Source organism: Panthera leo, chromosome A1 (assembly GCF_018350215.1).
Source record: "Panthera leo isolate Ple1 chromosome A1, P.leo_Ple1_pat1.1, whole genome shotgun sequence".
NCBI classification, from domain to species: Eukaryota; Metazoa; Chordata; class Mammalia; order Carnivora; family Felidae; genus Panthera; species Panthera leo.
In genome coordinates, this window is record NC_056679.1 from 143,476,845 (window position 1) to 143,496,841 (window position 19,997).

The window sequence follows — 19,997 nt, forward strand, 5'->3', positions numbered from 1 at the left end:
TCCAAGTCTGAGCCGACAAAGAAAGAAAACAAAAGAGTCAAACATATGAAGACTAAACTGTTAGTCTGATTACTGAGGAAGCCAACTTTAGTGAATGTGATTCATACCTGAGGGAAAGGAGATTTCTTACATTGAACCCTATTAATAGATTTCACCCAGCCATGCCACCTTCCCCACCCTGCATGGCAGAGTTCGCCCCTGGAGAAACAAAAAAGGAAGTATGTTTCATCAGTAAGCTCATTCTCCAAAGATAGTGAGGAGAGACCTCTATGCCACGCATGGCCAATTTCTCCTTCTAAACTCACCTGAGGGTGGAGGAGGTGACAAGGGTAGTACTAAAAAGCTTCCTCCCCAGAGGAATCAACAGGAGTGAGAAAAGAAGTGAGTCCCCGATAACCCTCTCATTGGTCCATATCAGGAATTGGCAAACTATAGCCTATAGGTCAAATAGGACCACTGCCTGTTTTTGTAAAATTTTACTGATAGTATTATTGGAATACAGTCATGCTCATTCGTTTACGTATTGTCTGTGGCTACTTTTGCATGTCAATGGCAGAGCTGACTAGTCATAACAGCAACCAGTGACCCCCAAAGCCTAAAATATTTACTATGTGGCCCTTTACAGAAAAAGTTTGCTAACTGTATTAGTTGTAGTTTTGTTTGGTTGTTTACTATGTATACACCATAACCTGTGTTAGTCTCAGAGAGATGAGGCAAGCATGGAATGATCTGAATATGCTCACAGGGTGGTCTTTATTAGAAACCTGACTTTAGTCCTGGCCCCATCCTTGATTAGCCTCCTGTTGGCTACTCACCAGGAGTCAGTGAACCCTTTGAGCATACCTAATAGACCTCATCTATCTTGTCAGGGGACAGGGATGCCTGGTCTGCTACATTTTTGGGTTGTGAGGATCACATGAAGTCAGGTACAGGGGAGAGTCTTGAAATTGTAAAGTATCAGGAAAATGTGAGGCATTATTCAAATGTAATGCTTTAAAAAGGAAGCCTTCAGTGCTCACAAGTTCCCAGAAAAAGGCCCACAGATTGGGATTTTGCATATCTCTGGCTGCACATTCCTCCCTGTATCCTATTTGACAGAGTTTGATTTTCTGACATGGTTCATAAGGACACTATCTCCAAGAGCTATTTAAAGTCACATTTCATCAAGTCAGAGCAATTATGATAATTGATGTTCATTGCTGTGCAATGCTTAAGGGCCTAGCCCCTGCCTGGAGTTTAAAATCTCTCAAACCCAGAAATTATAATGAGTAGATTTAGAGCTGGAACCAGATATTGATTTCATGAACCAGATATTGATTTCATGAAAATTTCCTTAGGCACTTGAATCTTTTTATTTATTTATTTTTTAACATTTTAAAAAAAAAGTTTATTTATTTTGAAAGAGAGAGAGAGAGAACATGAGCTAGGGAGGGGCACAGAGAGAGAGAGATCTCAAGCAGGCTCTGCAGGGTCAGCACGGGACCCTGATGCAGGGCTTGAACTTAACTAATTGTGAAATCATGACCTGAGCTGAAATCAAGAGTCAGATGCTTCACTAACTGAGCCACCCAGGCGCCCCAACACTTGAATCTTTGAAACCCCAAAACCATAGATTAGCCTCCAGTAACAAATTTCTAGACTCTAGAAAACATAATTGTATCTTGTCAACAGGTTCAACAAGTTTGGTCTTCGGCTCTTTCAGGCCCAGGGTAGGCTCTGTGGGCTCCGGGAGGAAGAGTGTGCCTGTCTGTGTGGTCACAGCACAGAGAGGTCAAGCCTTGAGTGCCTTCATTTCATGTTTCAAATAGAGCACCCCACCTTAAGGCACTGTGATAACCACTGTGGCAGACCCCTCTCTGTTTCACTTTTCTGGCTTCATGATTTTAAACCCAACTGTATTATTCTTGATACTACTTGGGTAGAATCTAAGGTTTAAGATATTATAGGTGGAAAGGAGAAATGGAGAGGGTCTGAGGACACAGAATCAACTGGACTTCTTCCTGCCCACTCCTAAACTTTCTCCCCTAGTTCACAGCCTTTTCACCTCCTCCACCACAGCTACCATGCCTGTACCTTCCAGGGCGAGGTCTGCACCCATGCCACACTATCCTGTGTGTTGCAATTGGCAAATATTTCTAGAATATCATTTCCATCATGTCCCTTGTGTTTTTGCTCAAAAATCTACAAACATCTACAGTTTGTAGATGGGACCACAGTCAAGACAGGAATCCAGGAATAATATGACCAGGAAGGGGGAAGGATGAGGAGACCCAAGGGGAGTAAACCATCACGACCAAAAGGGGCTGGACTCAGTCTTGGCCAGTAGTGAGATTCACAGAGGTAGGCCCACCGGGACGTGGGGGCCCCAGTAGAGCAGTTCCAGAGTTACACGGGTATCTAGAATCAAGTTTCGATCTTTGTTCGAAAGACACCAGCAGTCCCAAGAAGGGGCAGGCAAAAGCTGGGCAGGGAAGAGAGCTCCAGTTAGACAGTCTTGGTTTCAGGCCAGAGTGGAGGCTAGAGAAGGAACCGATATGCTGGATAGGAAATGGAGGTGGAAGCAGGGCAGGGCAGGGCAGATTCCAGGCCCTGCAGAACTGGTGGAGCCAAGGCTTTGAGGAATGTCTCTCCCTCCTTGGCCTCTATGGTGGGGACTAGCTCAGGGACTGATGGGGCTGGGCCTGTGAGCACCAGGGGCCTTCTAAGCATGACTTGGGGAAAATAGCTCAGTAGGGCATTCAGAACTCTCTAGACCAGTGGTGTGCAATCAAAAATTCTATGAAGATAGAAAAATGGTGTCACAGATGGCTTTTGAACACTTGAAATATGGCTACGAGGACTGCAGAATTGGACATTGAATTTTATATCATTTTAATTTTAATTTAAGTGGCCACATGTGGCTAGTGGCAATTGTGATGGACAGGGCAGGTCTAGTTCCTGGCCCCTGACTTTACTTATTCATGTTGTATCCTCACAGTCACTCACATGTCCTCTCCGAACCTGTTGGACAGATGGTGCTGTTCTCTATGACGAATGGGCTTATTCTGCCACCTCGTCATTGCTTCTGCTGTCCCTGCTGGTTGGATCCCCTTCCTCTTTCCCACCTATGTCCAGTTCCAACTGTTCCTTTTTGCTGAATATGAGCTCATCTGCTCCCAAAGCCTTCTGTAAGAGTCCCAGCCTACACTGCTGTTCCCAGTCACTGCCACTTGCAACCTTGGTTTTCTCTGTGGCTTCCAGGGCTTCCTGAGCTTCTTATTGTTCTGTGAGATCTCTCATTGGCAAGACATTGAAAAGGTCCTTTATCACTGTGTACGCCTTGCTTACTTTCACATCCCCGCGAACCTCTGCCGTCTCACATGGTGTTTATTCTGCAGGGAAGTTGCTAGCTTCCCATTCCCAAAACACACCTGTACTCAAGCTTCTGGGCCCTTAACACTGACGTCATAGGCCTTAAGGGTCCTTGGCTTTCTCTGCCACACCAGTGCCACTGTGTTTCCACTCCTCAGACCATCCCCACTGATCTTTCCCTCATCGCTTCTGTCTCATTTTTTCCCTTCTCCCACTTTCAGGGCCCCAGCCTCTGCTTCTAAGACTCCCAGGAGAAAACACCAAACTTGGGTTACTTTTTGCCCAGAGCAATTTAGCCTCTTCTGTTGAGCGATTTCCCCTTCCTAGCCTGCTCTTGGACCTGTCCTTTCACAACCAAACAGGTCCATTAAATGTGTTTATAAACACTTTACCAATCTCTGCCCTGAGACGGAGCCTCACCCATAGCCCACTTTTAAGTGATCAACAGAGTTTTCCTCCCTGGTCAGGAGGGTCTGGGTTCCCCAAGGGCAAGAACAGTACTCTGTGGTCCTTCGTAGCCCCCAGAGGGCCTAGTAAAGTGCTGGACTCACAGACATGCCCAGTGAATACTTGTTGAGTTGAATTTACTTGAATTGAAGAGAGAAATTAGAGGCAACACACCTGAGCTGCAAGCCTGCAAGAAACATTCAGAAGACAAAAAGGAAAGTTGGTCTGGGGCAGGGGGGGGCATATACAAAGGATGAAGTTGGGCAAAAATAATGAAATTTTTCTTAAACTTCATAAAGGCCCTTATGTAAGTTACTTAAAAATTTTTTAAGCTGTAGAAGTAATACATTTTATGGAAGGCAAGCCTGCAGTACTTTTAAAAATACATGGCAGCCTCAAAGGAGTTTTATTCAAAAGAATGACACACCATGAATGCGGTAGTTAAAACATGTGGGCAGCTGGGAAAGAATTAGAATGTTGAGAAAAATCACAAGGGAGGCATATGCTGGTTATTCTGGGACCGCCTCCTAATGTAGAAGGAGCAAAATTATTAAAAGTGTTTGTCTATTGAGATGAGCTATGCATTTTAGCATCTAGGAGGGATCTGGTTAAAGGAATTGGGATAACATTATTGCAACTCATTATTGTGTAGTGAAATTAATAACTGAAAAATTAGTTATCACCAAGTGATCTTCTTCACCATGGTCTTTCAAGATTTCCAGTTTTTAATTCCCCATTCTGTTTCATTTCAGATATACATTCTTCTACAGTGGCATTGTGAGCGATGTGCATGTGACTGAGCATCCCGCCAGGGTGGGCATTCTGTTGGACTACAATAACCAGAGGCTTCTCTTCATTAATGCTGAAAGTGGACAGTTGCTCTTCATCATCAGGCACAGGTTTAATGAGGGTGTTCACCCTGCCTTTGCCCTGGAGAAACCTGGAAAATGTACTTTGCACCTGGGGATTGAGCCCCCAGATTCTGCAAGGCACAAGTGATTGTTGGCTTTCAGAGTTTGCAAGAAGAATAATTCAAATTTTGGGGGTCTATTGTTCTTTCCCTTGGGTGCTATATATTCAAAACGTCTCCCATACATTCGCACTAATGATAGCTACATGCACAGTGATCAGCACGCGAGCAAAACCACCAAGGAAACGTTGACTTTCTAGGTAGCGTTTGAGTAAAGACGATGGAAAAACAACTTCTACCCTTTGCTTTATGTATGTTTGCGTTCTCCCCTAAATTAAAAGAATTTATACCTGATCTGGGCACCAGAATAGAGAAGTGGTCTTCCACCTGTTTTATCCGTGATGGACAGACAGGATATCCTTCTCTGACAAGAAACATGGGCTTTTTCCATAAGAAAGATGTCACCTCACTCCATTAACGGATGTTGGATTCTAATCATTAGAGAAGGAGTTTTAATTGTTCACAGCTGATAACGAACTCTTTTGTAATAATATGTACTGTAGGACATAAGTCTCTTTTCCCTGAAATTTTAAATGTAGACAAGAGCTAGGTATTAGAAATTTCCATTTGCTAAATAAATGGCTAGAGTCTATAAAACAAAACCTGTTATATGAACTTATTATATATAACTTATGAGCCCTGCATCTCTGGACTGGGACAGACGGCCGAGTAAATGACCATCACGCTTCAGTGGGTTGTGTCACGACTAACTTTCACATAAGAATTTTACATGCGTCTTTTAAAATCTGAACACTTTTATCCCATAGTTACAGTCAACTACAGGAAGCTGGGAATCTCTTTTTGCCAAAATGAAATAGTTGGTCATTTTTAGATACTATATTGAAATCTCTTGAAATCTTCCTAAAATATGTGTGCCAAGTTGATAAATCTAGAAGGCATTTTGAGATGATTGCTCTTGTTTTCAATAATGTAAATACTTTGATCTTATTTATAGATTTTTTTAATTATGAATTCATTTCTCTCTTTTCTTGCAATTAGGAAATCGTATCCTACTTTTGGGATCTGTTCTAAATTCTCTTGATTCACAGCTAGAAAATCCAAACTGGATCTGTAACTGCATTGGTAGAGCCCCTCCAAAGCCATCACAACTCTGCTTTAAAATGAGAGCAGCTACGGGCAAAGTGGATACTTAGTGAAATAGAAGGAACAATGTAGTGCTTTGTTGAGAATGTTCTCTTCACTTTTGTCAAGACTTAAAAGTGTTACCATCAGGTTCTGACTCATCAGCAACCAATGGGCATTATTACTTTTTTGGTGAGAATGTCATGTAATTAAAAACAGGAACAGTAGTAGCAACCACATGAATTTTAGAATTTGTCTCAGCTTGGGTTCTTCCAAAAGACCTGGAGATAAAGATGCAGTGCTGGTTGTTTACACAAGAAGGAATTCTGGGAAGCACACGGGAGGAAGTGGGGAAAGTAAGACAGGAAAGGGGAAGAGCCAATAAAGGACATGTTTTATGAGTGGGGTATTGCCACTCTGAGCAACTGGGGCTCACTTGTGCTGGTGGTACCCTGGAAACCACCCAGAACGTTCCAGAAGCTGGCATTTAACCATTCTGTCCAATCCCTGTTGGTTGAGGGTTGATCCAGGGGGCATTAGGTTCCCATCCACTGCCCCCCCCACCCCCGCTTTTCCAGGTGTGTTCCTTGCAAACTCCTGCAGTCTCCAGAAAGCCCTCAGACAAAGGAAATGAGAAAGAAAGTCATCTCGTGCAGAATTGTCACCAGACAACTGCCTAATGCAGCTGTTGGTACACTCAAGTGCGCTGGGGGTGAGTTGGAGGTAAATGGGACAGGGCACCAGCAGCATCTGCCATCAAGTTGGCAGCTCTGGTATGAAGGGGAGAGTCAGAATAATAGGAAGAACTAAGGTTGAAGCTTGATTCAGCTCTTCCCAGGTTTTAACTCAAATTCTTTAGTTATGCCTTTGTCTTGGGATAATTGTAAACATCAAATTAAATAAGCATGTGAAATGTCACAGCATTTTGTAGTTTATAAAACATCCAGACAAGGGACTTCGGAGATCCTCTTTAAAGCCAATCCTCTATCACGTCCCGTGAGTGGTCCTCCCATATCTGACTCCATGTGTGTGGTGGAAGATAGGACTCTGGGCTCAGAAGGTCCATGTTTCAGCTGCCTCCATCTGTTGACTGATAGATTTCCAGTGGGTGGGTTTCTAGGGAATTATTCCAGTGGAGACAAGCAAAGTGAAGTTAATGCTTTTTCCTTACATCCTCAAGCAATTCCTTCCACCTGGCCCTTGTTTTGAGTTCATTTTTCCTTCTTCTTGTCCTTCCCACTCACATAACACAAACCCTCAGAGCAAAGAAAGGAAGTCAGCAAATTTTGTCAAAATCGCTCCTCTGCAAATCTGTCAATGGTACTTATTAGTTTAATAACATGTAGAGCTCATACCTCATCTCTTTTAATCTTCATCAGGACCTTGCACAGTAAAATTCACTGCCATTTCATAGATGAGGAAACCAGTCTCAGAGCAGTTAAATAACTAGTTCACACTCACAGCCGGCAGGTGGCAGAGTGTGGATTTAGATACAGCTCAAATCCTGAGCCAGGAGGATAAAAAGATGTTTCATTTTGTATCAGAGATCATGTTTTCCATATATATGTGATTTGTGAAAATTACATGTGTGTGTATATACATACACACTCTCCCCATACACCTGTACATATGCAGGCAGACATTCATACATAAATATTTTCTTCCCTCCTGAACTGACTTCCTTCCCAAATGTCAGTTTTGTTGTTGATGCTGTCTTGGGTTTACCTTTGATTCCTTCTTCAGTACCGATGACCTTAATTAGGATTCCAAAGAGTCGGTAACATCTTATTTGTGAAGAAAAGACTTTAATACATGAAACCACAATGCTTCCTCTCAGGTATAGGGCCAAAATAAAGGAGTTTTGGGAAAAAGAAGAAGAAATGAGGGTTAACACTGTGGTTCTTCTTTGTTTGCATACACACCTGCACAACCCTGGACAGGTACGTTCTTGGTCAAAGATGGAAGGATTTTTCTACTGAAGTAAATCAAAATGCATTCCTGCTGTTTTTTTCTGGAGATGCTTCCATAATGTGCAACAGAACTGAAGTATCTTACTTCATCATACCCACTTACAAAATTGTGTGCCTTAAGCACCAAACACTAACACTCTCCTGTCAGAAGCATCCTTCAGGCTCCAGAGTGGCCTGTGTTGGAAGTCACTTCTTATCTTTACTGTGTTAATTACCCACCAATGATCTCAAGTGTTCAACTGCTGAAAGGACTCGCAGGACTCAGTTCATATTCAACGAAGAGCTTCGTCACAGGCAAAGATATAGTACAGCTGCACAGAGGAATGTTAGGCCATCAAGGGGTTCTGGTATCTCAAGTGCAACCTTGTTTGTGCTCCCACCGTTGGGTTACGCATTCTGTCCAAAGTCTCCAGGCCTCAAACCACCACCAGTGTGCATGTGAGGCATTGTGATACCAGGAAGCCCAAGTTTTGTTTCTGGTGGTGTTGGGCCAGTGAACTGGTCACATAGGCACTTTCCAGATATACAACTAGCCCTAACTGTTGAGCCTTACTCCCCTGCCTCCTTCAGCCTCCACCAAAACCAATGCAAATCATCAATCTGTTGATTGTTACTAAATGATACTATCATTCTGCAGCAAAACAACTGGTGGTTGTTGAATCATGGTTCCAGAATCTCACTTATTTTTTTTTAATGTTTGTTTATTTTTGAGAGAGAGAGCACAAGCTGGGGAGGGGCAGAGGGAGAGGGAGACATAGAATCTGAAGCAGGCTCCAGGCTCTAAGCTGTCAGCACAGAGCCTGACGTGGGATTGAAGTCACGAATTGTGAGGTCATGACCTGAGCCGAATGCTTAACCGACTGAGCCACCCAGGCACTCCATTTATTTTTAGTTAATAGATCTCATGACCATGTCCAAGGGTCAGTAGCTTTGTGGATATGCATGTGATCAATTAAGACTAGCAAAAATAAGCCTATGCTGGGCACTTACTGTCCTGTGTCCCTGAGCTCAACTGCTGGGGAGTGTGTGAAGAGTAATAATAGTAAGAACTGAGTCCATCCGCTCATGTCCCTGATATGGTGATTGCCAGAGTGATCCCAGGCACATCCCTGAGTTGAATGACACGGGTGCTGTCCCTGATATGGTGATTGCCAGAGTGATCCCAGGCACATCCCTGAGTTGAATGCCACGGGTGCTGAGTTCCAGTCCCCTTTATAAAGTGCAGGAGGGAACACGCTTTCTGGGCTGCTTTCTGAAGAGGAGATCAACACCTTTCCTTTTTCCTTAGTATCCTCAAAGTGTTTGTGATTGTGTCCCTCTTGGTGCTTCTGTTTTGGTTGTAAATGCACTCCTTTTCTATGCTGAGTTTGTTTTTTGCAAGTGATATCAATAATTTCAAATCCCAAAACAGTATATGAACTACAGTTTCAGAATAGATGGGGGATTAAGAATGTCTAACTTGGAGCAAAGATGATTAGGGAAGGAGGTAAGATATCTTTAAAGGTTTGAAGAGTTATCTCTAAGAGGAATAAAGCTTACTTTGATTTTTATACTAGGACTGGTGGGGAGTCCCAAGTTGACGAATTTGGTTCAAAAGATGGAAGAACGCCCATCAGTGATGATTGGCCCAGGGACATGCTGCTTAGCAGTAATGAGCACTCAGAGTTAGGATGAATGATCAATTGCCAGAAATATTAAAGATTTGGGTTCTAGATTCGTGGTTTTGAAACTGTGTTCCTGAAGTGCTGGGATTCCACAGACTTGCCTGATGGCCACTGTGGGATTCAACAGGAAAACCGAGTGGGCATAAATTCTGACCCCTGTCCTATTTCATCACGGCAGCTCAGTATTAATCTGTTTTACACATTGGGTTTCATATAATAATTCATTTGATGAAAAGATTTCCATGAGTAAGTAAAGTTGGAAAAGTAGATAACCATTGAGTTTCAAGTCTGAATTCTGTGATGCAGGATGACCCAAAAGTCCTTAAATCCTCCATTCTTTCAGAGTACCTTTTACTTTACTATCCAATACTGATATCATAAGGACTTAAAGAAATTGTTTCCTATCCCAGATTTCCAAGAACTTCTATAGATGATTACATTCTCCTGGTTGACATTGCTGACCTCCTGCTTCTGCGTTCTTCTCCGTGACCTCTAGCTACCTCACCACTACGTCTTCATCCTTCCTTCGTCCTATTTGGTCATCCTGAAACATTGACACAGTGCTCCGTTGATTCCTTAAGGCAGTGCTAACACAAGGCTAAAACTGGTAGTGATTAACACAGCTTTTGCTCAAGAGTTGGGTTTAGTGAGGGAAATTTCTTCATAGATCATGAAACAAAGTAAAGCTGAATGTGAGGCATCTAACAGTGCTAGGAGCCCCTTTTGATCTCTTCTCCAGCTCGGTCTTCCAGCCACACTGAACAGACTAACCTCTCCATGCTACTTTATTCTTTAAGTTTCTAGATTCTGCTCAAACTATTTTTTTTTTTTTTTTTTTTTTTTACTATCAGCTTGCAAGGAAGCTGAAAATGTCAAAATACAAAAGCCTCTCTTACCAATATAGACATTTTGTATAATAGAATGAGAGAAAATTTTTCCCTCCTACCTCAGCCTCTTCCATTCTGCCCAGATTCTAGGCCTCTCTTTGCAGAACTAAAAAGGCCACTAAATCAATTCTCTAAACCAAAGAACACTCATTTCCCCAGAGTGAATTTGGCCATTACCCCTCAGAATGGTTTTAGAATTCCCTTAGTGTCTTCCCTTTAGTAGATTTGTGTAGAACTAGGTAATGTTTGAAAGTTCTTTCTCAACCTAACTGGAGCTCCCAGACTTTGTGGTGGACTTCCTGGCACTGTGGAAGACTTTACTGCATGTTAGGCACTTCAGGAAGAATGACACCCTTCTAGAGTCAACATATTATTTGAGGATTTGATAACTTCAGAGGCAGTGGGTGATTAGGACAAAGGAAAATGGGGAAGGAGAAGCATAATTCATTCATTAATTCATTCAACACATGTTTATTGAGTACTTACAATGGGCTGGACACTCTTCTAGGCCCTAAGGAAATGATAGTTATCAGATCAGACAAAATCCCTGCTTTCAAGGAGCTTATATTCTAGTGGAGGAAGACAGACAGTAAATAGATATATAGCCTGTCAATGGGGAATAAGAACCAGGAAAAAATGAGAGTAAGAGAATAAAAAGTAATAAGAGGTAGAGGCTGCTATGTATTTTAGGTATGATGGAAATATCTCTGATAGGATGATATTTTAGTAAAGACCTGAAGGAAATGATGGGGTGAGCCACATGGATGTCCTCGGGAGAAGAGTCTTCCACACAGAGGAACAGCAAGTGTAGAAGTCCTGAGGCAGGAGTATGGGGGTGTTGGAAGACCATTGAGGCCATGAAGGCCGGAGTGGAACAGCAAGGGAGAGAGAATGCTATGAATACAGTCAGAGAGGAGCTGGGGACAAGTCCATAGTGACCTTAACAACCAAATAAGGACTTTTTGTTTTATTCTAGGTGAGTTTACAAGAAGTAACAGGTATGGAGAGTAGACACAATGGCAATCTCAAAGAATTGGCTTTTCATGTGCTTGGGTATTATGTTTTTTAACATTAAATGGAAGATTTCATGAAGGCCCCCTGAGCTGGCCTTTGCCAACTCTCAGCTCCCGCAGAGAAAGTGCTTGGTGTAGGTAGAAGAAAAGGTGGTTTTTGTTTTTTGTCTCCTCCCCAGCTCTGCCCAGGAATCCTATGGCCCTACTCACTTTCTATTTCAGGGGAGCAGCCCCTGCTGACTGGTTGCCATTAGGACCATCTAGCCCAGAACTGTGGAGGGTGGGGCGGAACTGCTATCATAGCTGGGCTGACATTGTGCTGAACAGAGTCTGCTCACCCTTAATGACAGGTTGGCAACCATCAAAGATGGAGAAATATAAGCACATTTGAAGGAAATGTTTCATATCTTTTCAACGGCATGATTTTTCAGTTACACAGAAGGTGAAGTAATGATGTCATCTAGGGAGGTTGCCTGCCAAACAGGCCCTCATAGGTGTGTATGTGAGTGTGTTTGTGTGTGCATCTGCATGTTGTAAATATTTCATATGTGTGATTGTGTGTATATGTGTGTGTGTGTGTGTGTGCGCATGTGTGTGTCTTAGCAGGGGTGTGTGTGTGGTCAGAAGTGTCATTACAATTCAGAGCTTGCTTTCCCATTGAAGATCTAGCAACTAGACTTGTCAGAGCTCCCAAGGGTTGTTAGGTTCAGAGGGACTCACCCACATTAATCGAGCCCACAAAAGACTTATTAAGTAATTGAGAACACCATTTGCTTAATTTATAGTGAGAAATCAAATTATCAAAGGGACTGATGACCACATCTCTGCTGGTCACAGGATTCTCTCTCTAGGCCCCTGAGGCGAATTAACATATTTTCACCCGGGGAAGCCCTATGACACTCAAAAGATTGTTTGGTGATCAAGGCAAATCATGTGAATGATCTTAATGACCAGCATTATTAAACTGCCATGACAAGCCATGGGCCCAAACATTTGGGTTTACTGCTCTAAGTACTTTCTCTCTGCATTAGCACTGGGCTTCCCTAAATCCTGTCCTTCGAGGGTTATTCAGTCCAGTTGCTTACATTACCATTAAGAAAAAATGCTGCCTTAAGACCATTTCCCAGGCTATAGATTTTTTCTTTGGTAAATAATTGATTCGATTTTTAAGCCCTGTTCCTCCTCCTTTTGATCTGAAGAATATCATGCCTGTTACGATGACTGTTGCAGATGATAGAACATTATCTATTACATAAAGATCTTACTAATTTAACACAAGGAAACCACACTTGCAAATTCTTCTGTGGCATCTCACTATCTCTCTCATGGGTTGACTGCATGTGGGAGGAGGACATTCATTCAAGGATTTGTTGTCACTGATGAGAAAGAGTGGTTGAGAACACACATCCGGGAATCATGGAGATGGAGCTCTGTACCTTCATAGCAAGTTGGGCAAACTGTTCCACCTCTTACAGAGTCCTCATAGTAAGACAGGGATAGCACCAGTTATTATGTCATAAGGTTGCTCATACACTCATTTGAGGACTAATTAAGTACCAAGCACTGCTCTAGGTACCAGGGAGCCAGCAGTGATCAAACATTGCTGCCCTCTGGAAATTTGCATTCAAATGAGAGGAATGACACACAGTACAAGAGATAAGTAAGTACACTGTTTAGTTTCAGAAAGTGATCAGTGCTATACAGAAAAATAAAGCAGGGAAGGGTTGTTGTGACATGTAAATGAAAGAACGTATGTAAAGTCCTTAGAATGCCTGACCTATAATGATAGCAAAAACTTCAGCTGTTACCAATTGAGCTGTACCGCAGGGACTCTTACAGTGAAAGAACTAAGTGTGGCCCTCAGAATAGCACATGGGCCTCACACACAACTTGGCATGTAGTTATGCTATCCATGACCACTGTGTCTCCAATGCAAGTTTAATATTTTCCTGTTTTTACTCGTTGCAAACACTCAGGAAAAGTATTTAGAACAAAAGATAAATTATCCTTAATGTCACCACTCAGAAGCAATTTAACATTTGGTATGCATCCTCGTAGGCTTTTCTCTTTTTCTTTGGACGCACGCACACACACACACACACACACACACACACATTTTTTTTTTTAATTTTTAACATTTTATTTATTTTTGAGACAGGAAGAGAGACAGAATGCAAGCAGGGAGGGGCAGAGAGAGAGAGGGAGACACAGAATCTGAAGCAGGCTCCAGGCTCTGAGCTGTCAGCACAGACCCTGACGTGAGGCTCAAACTCATGAACCTAGAGGTCATGACCTGAGCCAAAGTCAGATGCTTATCGGACTGAGCCACCCAAGTGCCCCCCACACACATTTTTTAAATGCGACTAAAATTACTGTTACATAACCTGCTTTTGTCACTTAAAGCTCTATCTTCTGACATCAACAGATTCACATCAGTATTTTAATGTCCAATTATAGTCCACTGGAAAGAGAAATCTTTTTATTTTTTTATTTTTAGAGAGAGAGCAAGTGAGCAAGAAAGGGGCAGAACAAGAGTGAAAGAGAAAGACAGTTCAGCGCAGAGCCTGACCTGGGGCTCCATTTCATGACCACGAGATCACGACCTGAGCCCAAATCAGAAGTTGGACGTTTAACTGACTATGCCACCCAGGTGCCCCTGGAAAAATGAATCTTAAGCTAGTTTGTTATTGATAGATATTCATCGACTTCCAAGTTTTTGTTTCTATAAAAATGCTTTGGTTTTAAAGGCACAACTTCACTATTTGGCCTAGAGTTTTCCATGGATCTGTCATGAGAAAGTATGCATTATTTCCATATTTACTATGGACTCTTATCACCTTTTAAAAACCCAGCTGGGAAGATTGAATAGAAACTCCTTCATGGTACCTAGTTTAATTTAGAGTCAATTCAGTGTAATTACATTTAACAGTATTCAGTTTAGATGTATTTTTTAACATCTTCCGTGTCAGGACACCATGCTGATTCCTGCTGGGAACCAAGATGAGTAAGACGTAATCCCTCCTTTCAAGGAGACCAAGACAGGAACATAGATATTGGTAATCAGCATATAGGCCAGAAGAATCATCGGATCACAGACTAGGGAGAGGACATATCTATCTGTTTGCTGTGACCAAATAATAAGAAATGTTAGCCTTATGTCACTAGTGTGTTGAATAAGCAAGCCTCCTGAGACAGAGTCATAAATGATGTACTGTTTTTGTCTCCTTGTTCCCTTTTAAGTTTACTCAGTAGAAGGAAGTTCTAAATGAAATTTTAGGCAGAGGAACTTGGGAGGCCTTAGGTGGGCTTTCTTAGAAGAAATGTGGAAACTAAGACCTGGTGATTGAGTAAAAGTTGGCCAAATTGAGGGGTGTGGGCTCTGGGGCAGGAGGAGGAAAAAGAAGAGTATTCCTGATGTAGAGTAAAGATGAGGAGGTGAGAAATAGCCTGATGCCTTAGAGGGGTTCAAAGATCAATATAGTTATGTGGGAGGGAAGGAGAGGTGTGCTGTGGAGGGCTTTTATAGTGGGACAGATTTTCTCTGAATACCCCAGGTTTTAGCCTACATTCATACAAAGTGGGCAGTAAATAAATATTTTTGAAAATAAAGTCTGAAAATCATATAAGTTTTTGGTTCCTTAACACAATTTCCCTTCTCATGATTCAGAACCACCATGCATCAACTTCCCACTTCTCCTCACTGGAAAATTGGAGGACTATCTCCAAATGGTTTTTGGACCTTAAGGCAGAGGGAGAAAAGTTTGCATCCTTCAAGCAGAAGCTCCCATGGAGTTTGTTGGTAAAGCAAGTTGTCTCAGGAAGTAATGACTGAAGGTGAGTGAAGGATTGAAGCCTCCGGGTCAGGGATTATCATTCAGAGTGGATGAATAAGCTAGACTCATCCAAAGCACAAGCTATTTCAAAGGTGGTTTTCTTAGGAAAAAAAATGGTGATCAATCGTATCTTTCAGGAAATCAACTCTGCTGAAAATAATTTATCCTCCTTTTTACTTTTGTCTTCTTTCAGTGAATTAAACTATAACCAAGCTTATTTCTTGATTTGCATTTCTCCTTAATTATTCTGAGCTAAGTTCTACCCTGCAGAGCTCCAGAAAATGGATAAAATATGCATCCGAGTGTTGAACAGCAGCGGCAGACTCCTACACACCAATCCCTGGCTGTGTGGGACGCTGCCATTTTCCCCAAGTCATTTCAGGTCAGAAACACCTCTGCTCCCAAAGAATAGCACTTAGGGGCCCCCACACAAGGTCTTTGTATGCACCGTATAATATCTATCAAGGAGCAATACATTGTTCTGCACCCTCCCAAGAGTAAGTGCAAGGCTACTTTTCTGCCCCTATGGACATAGAAGGGATTCTACAATCATTCTGCCCAATGGGAAACCCTGTGAATTACCTTTAGAGGACTTGAAGTCAAAATCAGAACATGATTTTACTTTATTCTCATCCAATAAGCCAAGCTTTCTTTTAAAAATAACATTAATCCATATGATTGTGGAACTTCTGAAAACTGCAGAAATGAGTTAAAAAAAAAAAAGTATCCACAATTCTGCAGACTTAGACTTGGTTGGTATGTTCTTTGGCTTCTGGCCTTCTGCCTTCTGCCTTCCCCTAATGCAGATACAATGCCTAGAAGTGTCACAGGCAACTTGCAACCTTGAGGATAAAATTCACATGCTGAGCATGAAGGAGCATAATGACAGAAGCTTGGATTCTTTCTCAACGCCATTGGTGAGAAACCATTCTGGTTCACTACTTCTTACCTCTAATCTTTTTGGAGTAAAATAAACCCCTATCCTTGGAAACCATTAAAATTTTAGCTGTATTTTGAAGTATGACACACGTTCAGAAAAGTGCATCACAAGTTTATAGCATAATGAATTTTTTTCAAAGCCAATATAAGTGTGGACATGTAATATATGTATACCAAGAAAAAAAGCATTATGGTAAGTGACTCCCAGTTACTCTCACTTCCTTAAGTAACCTGAATCTGAAGTTAACCACAGATTAGTTTTTCCTGGTTCTGAACTTTGTATGAATGGAGTCACACAGTAGTTTTTTTCTTTGTTTCCAGCTTCTTCCGTTCAACATTATATTTGTGAGATTTATTCATGCTGTTGTATGTGGCATTATTTATTCATTCTCTTCATTGTATAGTAGTATAATTTATAAATATACCATAATTTGCTTATTCATTTTGCTACTGGTGGACATTTGAGTTGTTTCCAATTTGGGGCTGTTGAAAATAATACTGCTGTGAGTATCCTTGTACATATCTTCTAGTGAATATGTACACACTTTGTAGTGAAGATAGCTAGGAAAAGAACTGCTAGGCCATGACATATGTATGTTCAGCTTCAGTAGATAGTGCTGAAGTCCAAAGTATAAAGTTACTTCCAAAGTAAAAAAGTTCCAATTTCCACTCTAACCAGCACTCATAAGAGTTTCAGCTGCTTCATATCCTTGCCAAGTATATTCACATCATCGTGGGACCTGAACTTTTTTTTTTTTTTTTTTAGGATTGGAAGACACTATACTTTTACAAAGTGATTGTCATGTAATTCTTCTTATTGTTCACTCCCTAAATACTGAGTACATGCCTGAGTCTTAGTGATGATTCTCTCTCTTAAGGGAACAAAATTTACAATGAGTCAAGCTGGTTAATATGAGGTTTTGGATTTTGAGATTATAATGAGGTCATCCCTTAGCAACTCAGCTTAAAGCTAATGTCATGCTTCATTTGAAATGCTAGGTTAAATTGGCTTTGGTCAATCAATGCTAGGTTTAAAAACTAAGAGAGAATGTGTGGGATGTTCTTGCTCCATTATGATAAATGCTGTGATACTCAAGGGTATTGCTGTGGACAATAGGATGTGGGATTCAATCAATCTGGCACAGTGCCCTCTACTTTGCAGAATGAAGAGAAAGCTGACAGTTGGATGAAGAAAGGCCTTGTGGAGGAAGCGTCATTAGAGCTGACCTTCAGGAAAAAGTTCAGTGTTTTTGCAGGCAATCCTGGGGAAGTTATTACAGAAAGTGCAGAGGAGATCACTGGATCAGAGGTGAAAAGAACATGCAAGCGACCCTGAGGAAGCCAGCAACTAAGCTGCCCCAGAAGTCAGGAGTCTTTCAGTCTTTTCCGTGCTTAGAGCCTCATCAACCAAGACAGGTGTGTGTGTGTGTGTGGTGGGGGGGGGGGGATGGGAGGGTGGGGGATGACGGGGGAGGTTCCTCTCAATCCTCTGGCTTTAGTCTTGCTCAGCATTCTGGGGTGTGCTGGCTCAGGTCGAAGAAGCAGCACATACTAACTTCCTCCCAGCTGCCTGAGTCAGCTGAGCCAATTGCATTGAGTGCTTGACATCAAGTCTTCTCAAACAGAATCCTGTTGGAAGTAAGAAACACAGACAGAGCACTCCCTTCTTGTGTCTCCACCTCTGGTAGGACATTTTCATAGATGGTGCTCATCTCCCAGTTGTGGTACTGGTGGTTGGGATAGTGATTACCTGTCTAGGTTGTGGCCTGCCTGGACTGAAGTCCCATCTAGTAACTTGCCCCAGGGAGGGGCCAAGGCTCAGTCAGATAAAGCCTCTTCTCATTACACGGAACACACCCACCCCATCGGCCCAGTTCTACTGCTTTTGATGTCAGGGATGCAGACTTAGGCTGATTAGTCCATTCAAAGTAGATTGAAAAAAAAAGTCCCTATTTATTTAGTCAGGATTGTGTTTCAACAACAAAACCCTGAAAAGCTCTGAGGCTTCAAAGTTTATTTCTTATTTTTGCTATATGTCCATTATGGGTTGGATGTGGCTCTATCCCATCTTACCTTTACTCTGGGACCCATGCTGATGGAGCAGAGGGCCCTAACTGAAACATTGCTATTTATCTCCTGGCAGGGAGGAGCTCAGTGAACCAGCCATTAGCCCTTAAAACTTCTGCTGGGAAGTGATCCAAGGCTCTTCTGCCCAGTTCCATTGGCCAAAGTCAATCATATGGCTAAGTTTTCTCTAAGGGGTAAGGAAAGGATAATCCCCCCCACCCCACCCCCCACCCCCCGGGAGCAGCATGGAATATTTGTGAAAAATGCTACAATATTCCACACTTGGTCACCAAGGGAGGTATTCCTCAATTTCATTGTAAATTTACCTTAACTGACAGGTACTGATGTGGTTTTTATTTACCATCTTTTAAAACAGTGGGAAAACCTGAGTGGTAAGTACCAACCTCCAGATGATTGGTGAAGGTCATTCAGTTTGGGTGAAGAGCTGAGAAATAACAGATTCAAAGCGTAGTGTGTGTTGTAGGTTGGGGGCATAGAGTAGGAGGCAAGATGGGGGGAGAGAGAGGAGCTTGAGTGTGGTGGGCCTTAGGCACCAAGGGTTTAGAATCATTCTTTAGGCAGTGAAGTTTCATTGAAGACTTCAGAGTGTTGGGATGCACACTCTTCCTGCCAAGAGCCCCGAAGACATTTATAAAGGATGAAATGAAGGCTGGGTACTAGTTAGAAACCATCACTAGGAGAATAATGATGAATTTGACTTCAGTTCCAGACAGATTTAAGTTCAAGATCTGCCTTTGAAATATCATAGCCACATGATTCCAGGGAAGTTCCTCTACCTCTCTAAACCTTGGTTTGTTCCATGTAAGATGAGAGGCCTGAGAAAATTAAAACTTAAAAGCTTAAGTTACGGGAAACTGAAACCTAACCAAGCTTAACCAGCTTGTTCCGCTTCTGTACAATTGTTTGGTGCGCCCATGTATTCCTGATCAATCATAGTTGCCTGGCACAACCGTATATTCTTGATCAACCATTGTTACTTGGCACATCCGTGTATTTCTGATCAACCATTGTTACTTGGCACATCCGTGTATTCCTGATCAATCATAGTTGCCTGGCACATCCGTGTATTTCTGATCAACCATTGTTACTTGGCACATCCGTGTATTCCTGATCAATCATAGTTGCCTGGCACATCCGTGTATTTCTGATCAACCATTGTTACTTGGCACATCCGTGTATTCCTGATCAATCATAGTTGCCTGGCACATCCGTGTATTTCTGATCAACCATTGTTACTTGGCACATCCGTGTATTCCTGATCAATCATAGTTGCCTGGCACATCCGTGTATTTCTGATCAACCATTGTTACTTGGCACATCCGTGTATTCCTGATCAATCATAGTTGCCTGGCACATCCGTGTATTTCTGATCAACCATTGTTACTTGGCACATCCGTGTATTCCTGATCAATCATAGTTGCCTGGCACATCCGTGTATTTCTGATCAACCATTGTTACTTGGCACATCCGTGTATTCCTGATCAATCATTATTGCTTGGCACATCTGTGTATTCCTGATTTCCCCATGACTTGTTTGTACCTGTCTATAAAAGGGGTGTGAAAACCTCTCTCAGGACCTCTTGGCGTCACCGGCAACGAGGGCGCAGAGGTCCAGGTTCGAACCTGCAATAAATGACCCTTGCTGCTTAGCTTTGACTCTGGACTCTGGTGGTTCGTTTTTGGGGGTCTCTTAGACTCTGGGCGTTTCAAAGACAGAGATGATAATAGTATTGCCTTCCATGGTTTGCTGTG

At 42.2% G+C, this 19,997-nt stretch overlaps 1 protein-coding gene and 1 long non-coding RNA gene across 2 annotated transcripts in view; both read left to right on the top strand.

Moving 5' to 3' along the window:
* CMYA5 (cardiomyopathy associated 5) overlaps positions 1 to 5,346 on the top strand; it is a 91,488-nt gene extending 86,142 nt beyond the window's left edge. The window contains exon 13 of the mRNA XM_042942114.1: positions 4,551 to 5,346. Within this exon, the coding sequence (XP_042798048.1) occupies positions 4,551 to 4,797 (247 nt within the window). The 3' untranslated portion in view covers positions 4,798 to 5,346. The remainder of the gene's footprint in view (positions 1 to 4,550) is intronic.
* Positions 5,347 to 6,468: 1,122 nt separating this feature from the next.
* LOC122200890 lies at positions 6,469 to 18,430 on the top strand. Its single transcript, XR_006193975.1, has 5 exons — positions 6,469 to 6,563; positions 15,053 to 15,219; positions 16,025 to 16,135; positions 17,320 to 17,573; positions 18,301 to 18,430. It is a non-coding gene; the product is annotated as an uncharacterized LOC122200890 (long non-coding RNA).
* The last annotated feature ends 1,567 nt before the right edge of the window (positions 18,431 to 19,997 follow it).